Source organism: Mustela erminea, chromosome 16 (assembly GCF_009829155.1).
Source record: "Mustela erminea isolate mMusErm1 chromosome 16, mMusErm1.Pri, whole genome shotgun sequence".
NCBI classification, from domain to species: domain Eukaryota; kingdom Metazoa; phylum Chordata; class Mammalia; order Carnivora; family Mustelidae; genus Mustela; species Mustela erminea.
In genome coordinates this window covers 65,069,793-65,089,633 of record NC_045629.1, presented here as the reverse complement: position 1 = coordinate 65,089,633, position 19,841 = coordinate 65,069,793, and the positions used below count along the sequence as shown (strand labels likewise).

Genomic DNA, 19,841 nt, shown 5'->3' with positions numbered 1-19,841 from the left:
TCAACTTTGGTAAATTGCTTAGCTCCCTTGGCTCTCAGTATTCTCGTTGGGAAAATGGCAGCAGTAGGAACACATTCCCTTCCTACACGAAGTTTATCAGGATCAAATGAGAAAAGATGTGTGAGGATATTTATAAAGCACAAAGGGCTTCACAAAATTTTAGTAAATCTAATCAGGTGTGCGGTGCCTTAGATACTCTGTTATCTTCTCTTGGAAGCACTGGCAGCAAAGATGAGTCATTACAAGAAATGCTTTAATAATGCTAATAATAGTACTTAGAGTACACACAATAAATATTCATGCTTTGGCCACCCAGAACAGATCAGAACATGGTTCCCATTGCTACATGCCTCTAGGCAATGATTGATGTCCATTCCTTCTCTTCTTTCCTCTTATCCCTTTCTCTTTCTGCAGCCATTCCTAGGTTCTTGTTCCTCATGGTCTTGACTGGCTTGCATTCCACCCAAGGTTACTGGCTTTGATATAGTGTTCTGCTTTGTAATTCTTATTAAACTGACTTGCCTTCAACATATCATAGGCCACGTTCTCAAAAATCTGAGTGTGTAACTAGTTTATTAGCCTGACAAATGGCAAACATTGAACAAATTCCTATAATTAAGCTGAATTGACTGAAATATAAATGGGAGACCTCGACTTTGATGTCATGGTATCCTCATGACATTCGACATGGTTAGAACCTTCAGAACTTTTCCCCAGAGATGAGAAATGAAAACTCCCCCCCATTTTATTCGGCCTAGCAGACTATTTTGTGTGACTTAAAACTTGAGCTGAAGACTAACTAGTTGCCAATATTTAAAAATATGAATATATATCATCAAGTTCCAGCTTTCTGACTTCTCTTGAAATATCAAGGCACATAGTGATACTGGGTCCTCTACAGCAAACATAACAGTGCAGGGGGCTGGTGTGGGAGTGGAAAGGAGGGAAGCTAGTTCCTTTAGAATAAGTTGTGTTCAGTACTAGGATCCCCATCCATTCAATTTGATTTATTTATGTCATCTTGTATGGCCCCTGTAGGACCTGAGTTTGTGGCTCAGGATAAACCCACAGAAATAACCTAATTAAATCTTATCTCATAACCAGTTAGTCATGGGTGAAATCATGAACAGATGGTTTAAGGTGAACATATGTTGTTGATCTGTTTTTCTTATTTCATTAACCATTTGCCAGCATTTTAAACTGTGTAATCATATGTCACAAACTATAACCGGAGCAGCAATTTTTAAGGGGAAAATCTAGAGTTCTGTTGAACTCTATCTTTCCCTGTATATTATTTTCAAATTTGAAATGAAAGGTGCTTTGAGTTTTGATTGTAGATCAAGTTTACGATGTAAAATGGTAAAATGTAGAATTTTAACATTTGATAAGTGTGAGTCAGAGGCATGTTCCAAACTCCACACCTGCCACATACATGTGATGTCAGAGTACTACAAACAGCATCCCTGGTATGGGTTCTTTACAACATATGAATACAGAAAATAAAAGGCCTCCCATGAAATGTCACCATAAGTGATATATTAGAAGCAAGGAGGAGAGAACACGGTGACTTGACATTGGTAGCATCTTGAAGCTTCTAGAGTTTTCTGAAAGCTTCACAAACTCCTTCCTTCATTCCCCATGCCTAAGGGGAGAAAAATTGATAAGGCTAAACTCAAGACAAAGAATAATGGTGCCATATTAGTAGCAAGGGGCAACTTAACAAGAAGATTATAGATAATAGTGTTTGGAAAAAATCCTCCCTCTCTCTCTCTTTTTCAATTTATAATCTTTCCCTTTCCACAAATCAGAATTAAAATTTAGAGCCCTGGGATGCAGTTGTGGGCCTATAGAAAGAGGCCATGGCAAATCCTTGGTAGACCTCATTGAAGGCCATAATGAATTAGAAGCACGGAAGTTGTCTGTGTGATTCCATATGGTCTGGAATGGGTCACAGACCAGAAGTTTCTCAATAGAGGTTTGGGGTTGAAGTCCTTTTATATCTGGGCAAACAGGAGGACCTTTCAAGTGTGACTATAGCCCTGGTGAGTGACCAGTCAAAGAACAGAGACTCTTGGCTTCAAAGACAGGCAATATCTCTGCATTCCTAACAGAAGGCCTTCTCATAGGTCTGGCTTTGAGCAAGGGTAAGTTAGCCTAATCATCACCAACCAACTATCCAATTATCCTCCAGGCTAAATAGACAGTGATTTCAGGATCTAGGGAGAGGCAGCAGAGTGAATAGCAAGAGAACATTTCATTTGACACATAGACAACCACATCCTGCACAACTAGTAATTCAAACTCTCTCTGTGGATCCATGGAACTTGGTGAGCTATTGGCTTGATCATATACTGTGTATGAAAATGTTCAAAATCATCAAAGAAGACCGTGGCAATGGGGTTCCAAACCCCAGCTCAGCGTTTTCTACTTGTCTTGAGTCAGAATGAATTTGGTGTAATTAGAAAGTAAAGGACGTATAAAAATAACTGCAGTGACAGTCACAGAGAAGTAACAAATGGATAGCATGAGCAGAGTTACTTTTTCTTCTTGACAAACTCACAGACAAAGTACATGGTAAGATGGCACTCTGTGTCATTCCATCTGCCTGAACTCAGCATTTCCACACAGTCCTCATGACCGTAGGGGTCACTGGGCTCCCCCTCTCTCCAGTTGCTGTAGTTCTGCAGGGGAGTGTTGTCTGTGAACACATACTGTCCCTCCTTTTCAAGGTCATTCACCCCGATGAACACCCGGAAAAAGCCACTCTTGGCCACATAGTCAGCGATGAGTGTGTTGGCAGCTTCGTCCTTTGGCATGGCCAGCATCCCACCCCGGATCCGGCAGTGGGTCAAGGATTCCCTATAGTTCTTCTCTTCCTGCACGATGTAGTAGAATTTCTCCTCAGTTTCCCTAATCCCTGCTATGACTTTGCAGAGAGGAAAAGATGAGCATGATTAGGCATCTCAAAAAAAGAAAAGGCAAGGATATAATATTGCTGGATTTAACTTCACTTATTCGATGTTCAACAATTATTTTGCAAGTCCCTAGTATGAGGTAGGCACTAGTTAAATATTTTTATCACTTTTGTTGTTATCAAATGGAGAACGAAGTCCTGCCATTTGTCTTCCCTGTCCTTCCTCCTTAACTCCTCACACAATTGTGAAGAGGAGACTATTTTAACAAAGGTTTGATATGTTTTAACAAAGGTATGCTTTGTTATACCATAACAAAGGCATGCTATATGTCTTGCCGCACAACTCCTCTCAGACTCTTCTCCCATACTACTTTATGCTTTGCCATACTTAGCGTCCCAAGAACAAGCCCTTCTCTCTTCCATGTCAATGGCTTCTTTCATACTTGGAAAGTCTTCTCACTGCTTTACCTGGAAAACACCTACTTGTCATTTAGATCCCAGAGGAAGTATTTTCTCCCATAAGAACCTTCCCAATGTCTCTGGACAGGCATGGGGCTCTTGTGTACACTCCCCCATGTTTCCACAGCTCCCTCCTCATCCTCTTTTGCCTCACTCAACACATTCTAAACTAATTGTTGGTCTGCATGCCTCACATACCAAACTATGAATGTCTTGAGGAAAAAGGACCATGTCATTACTACTCTGTAGCCTCAGAGCCCGCAAAAGTCCTTTGGATGGTAAATGCTTATTGAATAGACATAGGAATAACATAGAAATTTGTCCCATTTGGGTTGAATTCCTGGGCTATTAACATGTACCTAGACTGAGCTTGTCCATGTTCACTCCACATACACGAAGTACTGAGCTACTGAAAAATCTTCAGGACAGAAATGGGGACCCAGAGTCATCCTGAGCTCATAATATGTTAAATGTGTTTTAGGTTTTGAGGGGATCTACATATATTTCTTTGGGTCTAAAAATAAAAATTTACCAAGAAATGCATGGCCACACAATAAATGTCAAAAACTACTGCTCTGTGTGGAACCTCTAGGGTCTGGTTTTCTTCATGAGAATCCGAGTCATGTCAGAGATGGCATCTCAGTACTAATTATAACCAGAGTTATAATTAAGAGTATTACAAGGTGAAGAACGCAAGATGACTTATGTCTGTTTCTAATAATGTACAACAAACATAGCTGGGTTACAATAAATAAAAGTACAACAAAAGAAGACCAATTTCAACTGCAACTACAATAGGTTCCTCATTCATCCTGTCTCAGAAGAGAATACATAGCCCATCTGAAGGGCTTCACTGTTAACTACAATGGGGAAATGGGAAGGGGTAACAAAAATGGCTAATGTAGGAAGTTGCACAATTCAGAGAAACACAATGCTCTGTTGAGGTGTTTTGAGGCTAGAGCCTTCAGTGAAACCAGTATTTGAATCCCTGATCTGTTAATTAGCTCTGTATCTATGGGCAAGGTAATTTCTCTAAGCCTCAGGGTAATCGTGATACACACACCCTAGGTATTATTTCAAGTACTCAAGAAAATAGCTATTGTTTTTACTATTATTTCTTTTTTCTGAGATGCTAGCTCTCTTTGACAATTCCTGTCCCTTTCTCTTCTTAAGGCATGTCTTGCCAAACTCTACGCTTTTCTTCATTCCCCTCTCTTCAGAAAGTATCTTTTTCTACTCATAGGCAATGCAATACGTGTGAATATATGTAGGTAGGGGTCCTAGAGTGTCCTGGAGTCTGAGCGGATCATTAGCATTTTGAGGGACGTATACAGGGGTGACACTATCTCAGCAGGTATTTCCCACTACACATACTGGAACTGTAACGTCAAAAGAGAGCAAACTGGTAGATGGCACAAGGCAAAAAGGATATGCTCACCATTCTTGACAAACTTCATAGATGTCTTGAGGCGAGCGACACTAATATCCAGTTGTCCAACAACTTTCCGGTACCTTCCACAGTCACAGACGGTGCCTTTTAAATGACAAAAAACTGTGAATTCGTGTTGGAGCACATATAGATCAGTTGGAAAGGGCATTTTCTCTATTCTCAGTCTTTACTATCTCTTCCTAGCCATCCATATCTTTGTGTGAATGGCTATACTTTTAGTCTTTTACATAAAACAAGGCTTCCACATTTCATTGTCTTTAGGAATTTATAAAATATCTTCTTAAGTATTTTGGATGAGTTAAAACACAGCTCTAAACCAGATTTGTAAAGAGAAGAATAAATATGGCCAATCCCTGAACACATACTCTGGACCATTGGCCTTTTTGTCAAACAGAGAATGCGCCTGTCCAACCTCAAAATAAAATCTTTACAGCTTTCTTAAAACAAATTTCTAGTCGGTCTTCTCCTAACCGTATTGCTCACTGGCTCATAGAACTCTCCCAAGACAGAAGAAAACTTTCATGATGAAACCAAATGATAATTCTGATTATCCATTTCAAACACAGCTTGAATGATCCTTGAATGTTTCAAGGACTAAGCTGAAGTCTTGTGAATAGATTCAACTTCTAATTTCAAGAGCCCGTTGTCCCATTTGCGGATTAACGCTGATTTTAATTTCTGCCATTCATTCCCTCTTTGCTCATTTACCTTTCCAACTACCTGCTGATATTGTGACAGAGAAAGAAGTGTAAGGAAAATGATGCGAAATTCAAATGATTCTCTTTTTCTATTTAATGGCTGCTTCATGTAATCAGTCCCTTTTACTTTCTTCTTTGGCAGTTGAAAAGCAAAAAAGAATTTTATTAGCCAAAGGGGGGAAAAATCTGTGGCTTTATTTATTCACATTCACAGCTAAATATATGGAATTTAAAACAGTTCTTAGAATTAGTCTTCAATATACCTCTGTGATCTCCCCCAGAGAGGGGGAGTTCTACTTTCTTTCTCTGCACGTAGCACTGGAAATAAAACTCTTTCAGGACTCCGGGAGACTCTCCCTGACCCCTGAAGGCATGTTCTGTATCCATGGGGTCTTTCCGGATCAGACCAGTTTGCTGTGGGCAAACAGGGCTGGCCCCTGTTTGGTTGAGATGCTGGTGGAATGTAGGACATGCTGGTGTAGTCCTCCTGTTGAGACAATGGTGGATTTTCCTCTGCCTAGGACAATGAAGGCTGCTTCCTGATGTGCTGGGTTTGCTTCCTCTCACTAAGCATGACTAGGATGGAATGTGCCATCATTCCCTACCCTAGGGCTTGGAAAGTCACCAGCAGATAGAAAGGAAAGTTCCCTTCTTTTTTTCCCTCTAGCCAAGTTAAAAAAAAAATTTAGAGGACTATTGTTTTTTCATAAAAATGTATTTATTTTTAAAGATGAATACATTTGGAATGATGCTAGAAATTTAAGAGAAAAATGAACAAGTCATACCTGCTTTGCCTTTTCCTCCTGGTATCCCAGGCAAACCTTTTTCCCCTTTGTCACCTGAATAAAAACAATAGCCATGAAAAGAAAAATTAACTAAAATGGTGGAATCATTTCTGATAGACAATAGCTTATACGCCTAAAAACATAAGAAAGAGTTTTTAAATTTTATTTGCAAGATCTCTAACTAATATTCCTTGATTTTATATAAATAATTTGATTTTGAGTTGGCTGCACAGGTACAATTAGTCAAACAAGTCTTAATTTATTTAGATGGAATGTAGAATTCAGATGGGGGGCAAAGAATTATTTAAATTTGTGTCACCTGTCCTACTAACATGGCCTTCTGAGAAAGGCTAATACAATTCTCTGCATGTTTTTAACTTTCAAAGTACCATTGTTTTGTATATCTGAATTAATTGATTAGCATGTTGCAGTGCCTGTGTATTTATTGTCCCCCCAAGTTCTTCCATATGGCTTTACCCTTGTATTTTCAAAAACATATATTGTGCCTTTTCAATTTAATTCAAATATTTACTATTTATTACTTACTCTCTGCAAGATAAAAAGCTTGGTACTTTGAGAGGATATAAAAAGAGACAAGATTAAACTGAGTTGAAGGGATTTACACTTTTTGAAAAGATGTGATGCATGCAAATATCTGTAATATAAAGTTGTGTCAAATATATTATGCTGAAATATCAACCTTGATAATTTTTCCCTTCTGCTCTTCTTTGTATGTGGCCATTTTCTTATTCAGTCAGAGGCATCCACAAAATAATTCTCAGAGAATCAGGATTATTAAAGCAGAGAGAAAAAAATGTTGATTTTTTTTTTTCAACTTCAAAATAAGCCCTTGAAGCCTACATCAGACACAATAATTGAAAGCAAAAGCTTTTGATTTCCAAGAGGAAATGTTTGGCTGAAGTTCTCGAGAATCAAAAGAGAAGACCCCGATGGAAGTAAAATAGAGTTTGTGCTTCAATGGTGAGCTGGAAAAAGAAAAAAGAATTTGGGAGGAAAGAATATAAAATGAAGGTCATCCGGGCTAGAAGAAGATGGGGGCTTGGTTACCTCTGTAGGAGTTTGGTGAAACCAGGAAATTCATTAGTTACATGCAACACGAGGGGGCATTTTGAGGGGAAACAGAGTCAGGATTGAGGTTCTGCCTATCCCCATCCTTCACCAGCAAAAGGGAAAAAAATAGGAGCCACTCTAAAACCCGTAAGGTAGCCCATGTTCCCTGCTCATTACCCATTCTTTTCATTACTGTCTGCTGAATGCTTTTCATTAAGAGTCCTACACATATTGACAGTTGATCTTCCAGGAAAGCCTGCTTGCCAGGGCACCAAGAATTTGCTAAGCCTTTCCAAACTGACCCAAGTCAATTTGACCGTAAAGACACTTCTCTTTACAGTGATAGTGGATATTCATGAGCTCCCCAAACAGGAGATGTCCTTGAAATCCAAGATGCAGTTTAAACATGTGGGAAGAAGCCTCAGAACTGGTCCTTGAATGAAATAAGACAAAAGTGAAATCCATGACAGTAGAGTGTACCAAATACTGTAAGAGAGACACTGAAAAGAGATAATAGACTCTGGGAGGAAGGTAGATGACATAGTGCTTCTGCTGGAAGGGTGAAGGAAGGCTTTCCTGGGAAGATAGCACTGGAGCTCAGATCTAAAATCTTCAGCAGATGAAGATGGGAGCACGGTAGGAGACAATGCACAAGGTGGAAAAAAGCATGGAAATATGCCATGCATCCTGATGAGGAAGATTGATCTACTCACACCTAAGTTGTGTCCTGCAAATTTCTCAATTTCTCTTATATGTAATTTGTTAAAGATAAAAAGATAGATTTTGAGAATGTATTAATGGAAGAAAGGGTATACGTTTCATAAGTACAGTTCCAGGTACTTCATAGATATTATCATATTATTTATAGATATTATCAAATTAAATCCTCTGAGTTAGGTATTATTGTTATCTTTATTCTGCAATGGAAAGAATGGACGGATCATAGAGGCAACGTAACTTCTATGTTCAAGGACATCTAGCAATTCAATGGCAGTGCTGGTTATTGAAACCATTTCTGGCTCCCCAGTTCATGGTGTTCCCCAAATGAGTGAACCAATGATTTAATGAATGAAAGCAAAGTATTCAAAAAAATCTTATCAGTACTTGAGAGGAACGCCAAGTCCTTGTCACTACCAGAAACAATATGGACTTAAAGATCATATATATATATATATATATATATATATATATATGATCTATAATATATATTATATATCTATAATATATATGATATATATTAAACTATATTCAAACTTATATATGTTTGAATATAGTTTAATATTTTATGATACAATTTAATATTTTATCTTTTGAAAACAGTGTGTTTTCTTTAAATGTGGATCCCTTTCAGTTCAATGTGGGCTGAAATTTAATTCTAGTCCTACTACAATCTTAGTTCTGGGCTAAACACAATAGTGGACATCAAAGAAGCCTAATGGGAGTATTTGTTTTATAAAAATAAAGGGGGTTTTCAGGAAAACAAAGCACACATCAGAGACCAAGGAAATGGGACACTATCACTCTTACCTACCACAGAGTGAAGTAAATAAAAGAAGTACCTGCCAGTTATTTGGCAAAAATGGCCGTGCATCAGAGTAGAGAAGACGTTCACTGAAACAAGAGGCTTCAGCTGGATCTTAATAGTGTGGAGAACAGATTTTTGAATTGATAAATGGCTTTTTTGTCTGACAGGGTGTAAGCACTGTGACTACTTTCCAGTATTTTTTTTAAAGATTTTATTTATTTGACAGAGAGAGATCACAAGTAGGCAGAGAGGCAGGCAAAGAGAGAGGAGGAAGCAGGCTCCCTGTTGAGCAGAGAGTCGGATGAGGGACTCCATCCCAGGACCCTGAGATCGTGACCTGAACCGAAGGCAGAGGCTTAACCCACTGAGCCACCCAGGCGCCCTACTTTCCAGTATTTTCACATGAATTTTATTCCTTTTTTAACAGATGGTAAAGTCAAAGCACTGTAGTAGAAGGAACAACCATTTTCGGCAGTCCGAAAAACTATTGCTTGAGTCCTGGTTCTGTCACTTACTAGCTAAATGTGGATGGATTATACAACTTCTTTAAACCTCTATTTCTTCATTTTTTCAGTGGAAATAATGGTACTTAAAATCAGAATATCAAGGAGGATAAAGTAGATCATGTCATCTTCTCTTGGTATGAACTCTGTGCTTGAGTCATAAAGAATGGTTAACCAATGTTTGCTTCTGCCACACATTTAGCCAGAAAGCACGCCCCATACTTAGCTGGTTCATGGAGGAGGTGAGCTGATAGCGCCTATTTCCCAAAAATGAATTCTGGTTTAAAGCCATACATGAAAACTTATTTTGGCCCATGAGTGGGAACATGTCAGTGATAACTGTCTTAAGGCTAAAGTATTAGAGGTTGTATTTAAACAAACAAACAAACAAACAAAAAATCATAATGCTTCCACTATAAAAGGATTATTGACCTTAAGTTAAAACATTTATTTTGCTCTGAGATTGAATTTGCCCATACTACATCATTCTCTCTTATTCCTAAAATGGAATATTGACATCCAGAAAGCTACCTTGTCCATTGCAAAGTGACAACATTAAGGTCAGCCCAGAAAGCTGAGATTAATCTGAGTCAGTGAAAAATTTAGAAGGGCTACTGACAAAATGAGGACAATAAATTTCAAAGTACAGATTAAAAATGAAATTAATCCAGGTGAGCCAGAGCACTAGCCCTCAATTTTTTTGAAATTCCAGGACATGTTCATAAATTTTGATGACATATCTCTGGAGGAGAAAGAAATCTTAGTGAATGGTGGAAATTGGTGTTAAGGGACAGTAGTACTTACAGAAATAAAGGGTAGAAATAGAGCTACATCATAGAAAAGAATGTATTTTATCATTCACTTTTTTGTTCTTAATGCAATAAACATTTAGAAAGTTTCCACTGTATATTAGGCATTAGAATAAAATGATTAAAAAGTAGGATCCCCACATAGGACTCATATTTATTTAAGCAAAAAGATCCAATAAATCTTTCATTCATTTTTCCTCTAGAAGTTCACAGTCTGTAGGGGGGAAAAGACATGCTAATAAGCCATGACAACGAGTAAAAATGATAGCGGTGTGCAAATAAGGAATTGGCTTGAAGAAGACATGGTTCGTTAACCCTACCATTTCCAGACTGTTACTTTTTCAACGTTTGTGGAAGTTTATCCACTGTGAGGCTCAGAAAATCATACTGAAATCTACTTTTCCTGTCTCTGTTATCTACCACCCTCCCAAGACACCTCATCTTATTCTATGAAAGGTTTAAGACTTCACTCAACATCATGAACTCCCAACTTTCTTAGCTGGAGCCTCATCGGTATCTGACATTTCTAAATTTCGGCTAGTGTACCATCTAGAATAACTCACTGAAAAAAGAACTTCTTGAATTCTGGATGTGTTCATAAGAATGACTCCTTCTCCCCCTCCACGTCTGCTCACCTCCAGGGCAATACTTGGGATCTTAACCACATGGAATACGGCTACTTCTCAGAAGTCTTAAAAGTGCAGCATCCCACTTTCTGGCTACATCTCCCCAACCCTTAATCAGTTGTTACATGAAGCTGATACAGCCAGGGGCAGATCCGTGATGCATTTTATCTGAACTTACCCAATTTGAAGAGCCCTCTCTAAGAAAGATTATTCCAATTACAAATGGAAAAGTGGTATAAAAATGAATGCTTATAAGATAAGAAATAAAAATAAATCACTAAATTTTAAAAGTAGACACCACATTACAAAATTCACTAAGAATTGTAACATTTAAATTAATAAATTTGTGCCTCTATGATTCTTTTTTTGTACTTATGGGCTGAGTATGTTTGGCTGCATTCATGAATATGCAATTTGACCTAGCACTGGTTATTGATAAGTACATCATTTCCCTTTGCAAAGTAACATCAACTTTGCATAAACCAAATTTAAGAGTCTTCCTGCATGTTCCATTCCCTTTCGTTGGTGTATTTATCTATCTCTGCATAAATTAACACTATCTTAATGATTGTAGCTTTAAAACAAATGTTTAAATTCAGTCTTCCAGGTTTGTTTTTCTTTTTTTACGGTTGTCTTTGGGTATTCTTGGTTCCTTTCATTTCCATATACGTTTCGAATTGGCTTATTAAATTCTAAGAGAGCTATTTCTGTGATGTTGATTGAGACAACACTGATCTACACATAAATTGGGTGTCATCTTAACCATATCGATCATCTTAACCATAATGAGCCTTTCAATCTATGAATGTAGTTTTACCTTCATTTTCTTAAACATTCTTTAAATTCTCTCATTATCATTACGTCATGTTTGTTGTAGAAGGCTTAGACACCTTCTTTATTAGCTTTATTCCTAGAAACTTACTAATTTTGATGCTGTAATAGATGGCATCTTTTTAATTTCATTTATGATGGTTCTCATATATAGAAAGAAAATTGATCTTTGTATGGCTGACCTGTAAAAATCTGAATACAAATAGTTAATCTGTAGATTCATTTGTATTTTCTGGATATGCACTCACATCATCTGTAAATAATGATCCTTTTATTTCTTTGTTTCCATTTATTGTGATTCTTACCTCCTGTTCTTGCAATTTAGAACTTCTGCTATGATGTTGGTGAAAACTGGTGATAGAGCTGTGCTCATCTCATTCCCAAGCCCAGGAGAGAAGTGGTCAAGATTTCATCACTGAGTATGATATTTAATAGTTCCTGTTGTTGTTGTTGATATTCCATTTCATAGTAAACATGGTACCCTCTATGTCTAGCTTGCTAATATGTTTTGAAACCTGAAAGGCTGTATGTTTAATTAAATGTTTTTCAGAACTTCTGGAGTCCTAACTGAAAATGTTTATTTTTGAAGTGAAAAAGAGAGGCATTTTCCCAGGTCATTCTTTTTTGGCAGGCCTTGAATATCAGTTCAGTTTGAGCAACTTTCTGTTTGAGCTTCTCTGTCTCATACCACTGCCTTGCTTATAAATTGGTGAATGACTTGAAAGGAATAATAGTACAGAATGCATCACTCCCCTGGTGTGGTTCTCGTCTCCTCCAGATCAGGCCCCTAAAGTCTTATTCAGTTTGGTAGCTCCCCTGTGCCTTCAAATTTGTATCTGTTTTTTTGTTTTGTCTTGCCTTTTTTTTATTGGACTCGGGTGGTCATTCATAGCAGACGGATTAATGCAAGTAAATTTCTCATAGCTTATGCACAGAAATCTGAATTTTGTTTTATTAATGGTGTAAGAAATTTCTTTCACCTTTACAACTTAGCATTGATGATTTATGTAAATTAAGAATATTGTCAAATTTGAGAACACCTCTCTAAGGTCTTTCCATATATGAGCTGTTGGATTTAGCTAACTCTGACCCTGTACATTTCAAACATTATTTCTTTTCCACACTCACACATTTCTTGTGCCGGATGCCCCCAAGACACAGTCCTGTGATGATCTGATCTCTGCCCCTGCACTTTTTCACCATGACTTCGGATAGATCTGCGCAGTAAGTGGTAAGAGTATTCTTGGAAACTAGTCCTAGACTGAAATTATTAGCAGTGACTATACATGGAAATAACTGCAACCAATGTAAGCCTGTCCCATGAAGTCCAAACTAAATGTTTTTCCCACTCAAGTTCCTCCTGGTGATCTCCCAAAATATTTGTGTCCACTCCCATAATCAGGTGATACAAAGAGAAGTCTGATATAGGGAAGCTGGAGTAGAAGGATACAGTAATGTTAAGCTGTGTGTTCTCAATGAGGACAGTATCAGCTCAAGGATATAAAAGTCGGTTCTAGGGGGTGAAAAATCTTACTCTCTTTTATACATAAAGCAAAAATATACATACAATACACAATAGTTATATAGTCCATGGGTGGTATTAAAATTTCATCAGGGAGGGCAATTAGAAAAAAAGTCTAAAAAAACTGGTTAAAGAGGAAATAGTTTCTTTTCTTTTCTTTTTTATTTTTTTTTTTAATGTTGAGAGATATTCTTTTACCCTGTTGAGGATTAAATGCCTTACTTTACAAACTCTGCCAAGACATATGGTCATGTCCATTGATAAGGCTCCAGTTAGGGTCCGAAGGACCCAAGTAAGTGCCACGCTCTGAAGCCAAGGCTTCATTAGCTTCATGGTAAAACCACCCAAAATCCATATTACAGAAAGAGTCATCATTATGAGGAGTCCATCTAGCTCATCCCCAGCTGTGAGAATTTCAATCACAGGTGAACATACAGTGCCGGCCATTAAATCAGTAATAGGTATAGCACATTTTTTACCGTGACACTACACTCTGTCCCTGCCCTCGAATGCAGGCAGAAGGAAAATTCTCAAAGGTATGAGTTGGAAAAGGACAGGGGGAGAGGAGATATTAAGCTACGGGATAAGGAGAAGAGCCATAGCGTCAGCTTACCCTGCACCAATCCGTCTGCCCAAGAACACACTATACGTGACGGGGAGGCCACACCTGATCAAGTAGTTGCTCAGGCGTATGTGGAAGGCAAGCTTCAGGGTACCCATCAAGGCTGCAGAATTCTGTTACCTGTGGCACTGAGTTTCCTCAGTTCTATACATTTGCACAAGTTCCTCCCATTTCCATAAACATGTCGCTGTTCTTCAAGAGCTCGCTGAGGTCTTTATATCAATCCAGGCTTACTCTCCCACATGGTTCCTATAGTAGTTATATAGTTACTCCGTATTCTAATTCTTTCTGAGAAAGTCCCATATCCTAGCTTCATAAGTAGTCTATGAGCTCCTTGTGATAAAATTGTGATTCTCATTTGGTTTTGTACCTTTAAACTAAGTGGAGAAACACCAGTATGGACTGCTGACCATCAGGGGCCACTGGAACTTGCTATCATTGTGAGGGCTCATGGGAAGATGAGATGAAGGAGTGCTTGGATAATAAAGAGGAGGCCACCTCTGTTTTATAACAGGAAAGCAGTCATTTTATGTAGGATTGGGACAGGACAGAATACAAGAGTATGAATATATATACTTAGAGTTTCTAATCTGTTACTAAACCCCAGATGCAGAATCATTATTATTTCACTCAGTTAAAGAAGAAACGTACACTTGGATGCTGGAGCGGCTCCGTCAGTGGAGTGTATGGCTCTAGATTTCAACTCAGGTCATGATTTCAGGGTCGTAAGATCGAGCCCCAGGTTGGGCTCCGTGCTCAGTGGGGTATGGGCTTGAGACTCTCTCTCTCCCTCTGCCCCTCCTTCCTGCTCTCTCTTTCTCTCTCTCTCAAATAAGTAAAATCTTTAAAAGGAAAAAAGGAAGGAAGGAAGAAGGGGGAAGGGATGAAGAAAGAAAGGAAGTGGAAGGAAGGATAGAGAGAGAGGGGGTGGTGGAAGGAAATTTCTACTGTCCTTTGCTAACTTGAGGGTTTTTTTTTTAATATTTTTATTTTTTAAATTTCTTTTTGGTGTACCAGAATTCATTGTTTATGCACCACACCCAGTGCTCCATGCAATACGTGCCCTCCATAATACCCACCACCAGGGTTATCCAACCTCCCACCCCCCGCCCCTTCAAAACCCTCAGATTGTTTCTCAGAGTCCATAGTCTCTCATGGTTCATCTCTCCCTTCCAATTTCCCTCAACTCCCTTCTCCTCTCCATCTCCCCATGTCCTCCATGTTATTTCTACTGCTCCACAAATAAGTGAAACCATATGATAATTGACTTGCTACCTTAAGTTTTAATAATTGTTTTCTACCACTGAACATGCTTCATGGTCATGATACCCATTTTAGTTATATCAAGGATTAGAACCAGAGGATTCTAGGACATAGTTCAATACAGAAAGTACCAAAACTTTACGTTTGATTCTGTCCCTGAATTTCTGTTTAATCTTGTTCAAGGTCTTTATTTATTTTTTTAGACACATTGTTTATGTATGAAAGGAACAGCTAAGACACAAAGAAAGAGAAGAACTCCTATGTTACAAGAAAGAAAAAGGATCATTTTCATGATACAGAACCTTTCAGGATATATCAAGGTATGCGTGATTTGCTTCAAATTGCCACTGGAGAAAAGGAAAATGCAGCTTACCCTTCTTACCAATGGGCCCAGTCTTGCCAATGTTGCCCTGGTCTCCTGCATCCCCCAGCTCCCCCTTAATTCCTGAAAAGCAAAGCATGTCATTGTTTTTTGGTTTTTTTTTTTTTTTTAGATTTTATTTATTTATTTGACAGACAGAGATCACAAGTAGGCAGAGAGGCAGGCAGAGAGAAAGGAAGGGAAGCAGACTCCCCACCGAGCAGAGAGCCTGATGCGGGGCTTGATCAGGAGCCTAGGATCATGACCTGAGCTGAAGGCAGAGGCTTAACCCACTGAGACACCCAGGCGCCCCAAAGCATGTCATCTTTATATCCTAAGGTTTTATATTCCCTTTGAAGATGTGGCTAATGCATTATATCACTTGAAGGAAATACCAAAAAGTGCATTCTTCTATCTGTGGCACGTGACATATATCCTAGGCTTCCTTATCTACTTTAATCACATTATAGTGTATGTATTAAAACTAAATGTGGATAAGTATGAAAATCCTGGACCTAGTGATATTGAAATGCTTACCAACACAGTATTTCTAAAAGGTCCATAGCAGAGAATGTTTAATCTAAAGGTCAAATAAAGGGCTGAGTGGAAGAATCCTTGCATTTTTTTCTAATTCTGTTCCTCCATAGATCTATTTTGGTTTCATTCTGGGAGTCTGTTTCCTCCCTAAAATTTAACTGTCTTAGCCATTTTTAAAAAGGGAAGGGAACGTGTCATAAAACCTAGTGATCAAAGAAACATCAGATATTGTCCCACCAAGTTTTTATAAAATATATATATAATCGGGGATCACTGAGTTCCTCCAAAATAGTTATCGATTTTGTTTTTTTCTATGATGACCTAAAAAAATTTACTGGTTATAAATAGCTGTATCTCTGTGATAATAATTTTACAACCGATTGTATAAAATTATAGAATATTGTACATCTTTATTGAATAAGAAGAGTTTAAATCAGCAGTTTTCAGATTGAGGTCACAAAGACCTGTGAGTCTTTTTTTTTTCTCTTTAACATACTAAAGATTTTGAAATCAGTGGTCTAGGGCTACCACTTTGTAGTAGTTGGCAGGAAATATGTCCAGTGCTTGGAAGACACACACTTAAACATCACAACAGCCTTTGTGTCATTCCCATCTTTGCTCTGCTCTTCCCACGCCCCGCCATTTGCTGAAAGATTTTGGAAATAGGTGAATAAGTCAAGAGATCAGACAACTTCTTTCTGTTCCTTCTTATTGTTCTCCTTACACTCTAGGCAAGCCAAAATGAGTTGCCTAGCAGTGGCTTCTGAGAAGAGACATGGCTATCAACCCAGCGTGTTTCTAAAACTCACCGTCTCTTAGATGTCTCTGGAAACTGCTACTGTCTAGAGTTCCTGGAGTGTCCCACTCCTGCCCACCCTAAGGAGGCAGTTTGAGAAATGAATGGAGTCTTGGGGACAATGTCATAGGAGCTCTTTGGTGGCAAGTAAATTCATGTCTGAAATAGATTTCATTCACCTTTGGAGCAGAGAATGTTACGAAAGCTGCTAATTTCCAGGGCAAGGCCAGGAGAGGAAAGCAATTTTAATACTAGAACATCAAATTCATGTCATTGCACTTACCTTTTGGCCCCATGCGTCCCACTTTTCCATGTTTCCCCTCCTCTCCTGGATCTCCCTTTTCACCATCATCTCCTTTTGAAATGGAAAATGAAAGAGTGGAGCAGCTCAAATAATAACACAGCACATCCTCCCCAGGATATGGTGGTGAACATGGTTGGAATCCATTCCTCAGCCCAGCGCTTGCCTTATGACTCTGATGTGACTATGTGTATACAGACTCTCATGGACTGGACACTCAGGGAAAGAGAGCACACTCCCAGTATCTTTTGTCATTCACTTTTCTCCACATTGTTGGGGGAGGTCATTGAGATGATGTGACTGCCCATTGACCTGTGAACTAGACCTGGGCTATTGATCAAAAGCTCTTCACCCCATCCCCTCTCTTGAAACATACAAGCTGTCCACCATTCCCATAGTAGGAGCCATTTCAATGATGCAGCCTTGAGAGAGTGAAGTGTTCTTGAGACATCTGGCTGGTATACATGACTGAATACTGATAATCTCTATATGAACTTTTGAGACTCTGGCAGGCAAGTGTGCAGACCTTGTCCTACCACCACTGAAGACAAGTCTCATCTGTAACTTCCCTTGCTTATTAACACTACCACCCACCAATATGGATTGGTCTGCCTCTTCCCTTGTCTCCCCTTGCCCTCAGTGTATGAAGTGGGGGATGGGGGGCAGTTTCAAATTTTCTGCAAGAAATTCCCAATTTTCAAACTTACTAACTTTATGTTTAAAGACATATCTTTGCCGGAAATTTCCTGAGAAATTTATTTGGTTTGGAAAATCTTCTTTTTTTTAATTGGAGTGTATTTGACAATATTACATTAGTTTCAGGTGTGCAACATACTGATCTGACAAGTCTATTGATTGTGTAACCACCATCTGACATCATACAGCGCTATTACAATAGCATGGACTATATTCCCTATGCTATGTCTTTCATCTCTGTGATTTATTCATTTCATAACTTTAAGCCTGTACCTCCTAATCCCCATCACCCATTTTGCCCATCTCCCTATTTCCCTCCCCTCTGGCAACCACCAGCAAGTTCTCTGTATTTATGCATCTGTTTCTACTTTTTGTTTATTTGTTCATTTATTTTGTTTTTTAGACTCTACATACAAGCAAAATCATATGGTATTTGTCTTTGTCTGGCTTATTTTATTTAACATACTCTATGTCCATCTATGTTTTTGCAAATGGTAAGATCTCATTCTTTTTTATGGCTGAGTAATATTCTATTGTGTGTATACATGTATATTCATATACATTATATGTGTGTATACATATACACATATATATAAATATATAAATATATATATATGTAAATATCTGGTATGACAAATCTTTATTTTTGCTGGAGAATTTGGCCAGTTCTAGAAGCATGAACATGTATAAACATTTATATTGATGTGTGGTACATATATAAAGAATATAAATATATATTTTTATATAATTATCTAAATACATAAAATATATAAATGATAATTTATCCTTTGTAAATTACTACTCTCTGACTGCATGCTTGAGAGCCCCCAAATTGTAGGCATAAACCAAGAAGCTAAGAACAGAAGACAGCTAAGAATGGGGATGCAAAGCAGTTCTGTGTGAGCAGTGACTGTCTTGGTCATAGATGGGTCTAGCCCTAGCACCTGCCCAGTCAAGAACTGCATGAGTGCCTTTACAAAAGTGTCCTGGGGGCACCTGGGTGACTCAGTCCATTAAGCATCCAACTCTTGATTTTGGCTCAGGTCAAGATCTCAGGGTCATAGGATTAAGCCCCGAGTTGGGCTCTGTGCTCAGTGGGGAGTCTGCTTAAGATTCTCTCTCTCTCCCTCTCTCCCTGACCCCTCACTTGCTTCCCCTGACTTACATGATCTCGCTAAAATAAATAAATCTTACAAAAGAAAAAAAAAGGAAAGAGAAATGTCCTGGACTGTAAATCAGGAGCCCTGGATTTTCACATCATGTCAGTCGCTGATGGACTGAGCAAACCTTCAAAAGTCAGTGATCGAGCTTATTGGCTTTGAAGTAGGACAGATATGATCTTTCTCAGCTTGACCAGTCGTTATCTGGGGAAAGTTGGGTATGTGACACACTTTTCTGAGTCTCATTTTCCCCTCCTGCAAATTGAACAAATAACACCTACAAAAGGAGGTCCCTTATAAGAAATTTAATAAGATAAAATGCATTAAAGATATGGAACTTAATTGTGCCATGGTAGCTCTTATTATTTTTTACTTTTCCTCATCCTTAATGTGGACTTCATACCTGCCCTACCTACCTCTCTCAGTTGTTTTAGAATCAACAAAGTAAGTATGTGAATGTGCTTTGAAACTAAAGAGCACAACACACACACAACATTATGACCAGCTATCTGCATATTCACACACAGTCTCAAGACAGGAAGGAGTCCGTCCGTCACCAGTGGAAAGAAGTAGAAAGAAGACTTCTAAAGGCAAAGTGAAGTACCTTGGATGAGACAGTGTGGGCAAGGGAAAGTGGAGATGTCATTCACTCATCCAGAAAAGAAACATAATCAGCCATTCTCTATTTTTTCTGAGAGCAGAGTGTTAATATCTAAATGAAAGCATTAGCCAAGTATGGAAGAGTTCGATTTCCAGTCATGAGATCAGTCAAGCATTAAAAAACTTCACATGTGGGGCTCTAAAGTCTCCTTCTGGAGAAGGCTTTCAAAAAAGAACACACAGATGACTTGTGTGATCAGACCAGAGGGGTGAAGTGGATGGATTAAGTGGCATTTCTTTAGATCAAGTTAG

General features: G+C 38.5%; 1 protein-coding gene and 1 long non-coding RNA gene across 3 annotated transcripts in view; one reads left to right on the top strand and one right to left on the bottom strand.

Annotated features, from left to right (window-relative positions):
- LOC116575398 overlaps window positions 1-19,841 on the top strand; it is a 52,372-nt gene that overhangs the window by 28,521 nt on the left and 4,010 nt on the right. For both annotated transcript variants that reach the window (XR_004279754.1, XR_004279753.1), the window contains exon 2: window positions 15,282-15,398. This is a non-coding gene — a long non-coding RNA (uncharacterized LOC116575398). The remainder of the gene's footprint in view (window positions 1-15,281; window positions 15,399-19,841) is intronic.
- Window positions 1,786-19,841, bottom strand: part of COLEC10 (collectin subfamily member 10) — a 36,606-nt gene continuing 18,550 nt past the window's right edge. The window contains exons 2-6 of the mRNA XM_032316741.1: window positions 17,056-17,127; window positions 15,452-15,523; window positions 6,307-6,360; window positions 4,812-4,907; window positions 1,786-2,926 (exon numbers count right to left, since the gene is read on the bottom strand). Coding sequence (XP_032172632.1) covers window positions 2,535-2,926; window positions 4,812-4,907; window positions 6,307-6,360; window positions 15,452-15,523; window positions 17,056-17,127 — 686 coding nt within the window. The 3' untranslated portion in view covers window positions 1,786-2,534. The remainder of the gene's footprint in view (window positions 2,927-4,811; window positions 4,908-6,306; window positions 6,361-15,451; window positions 15,524-17,055; window positions 17,128-19,841) is intronic.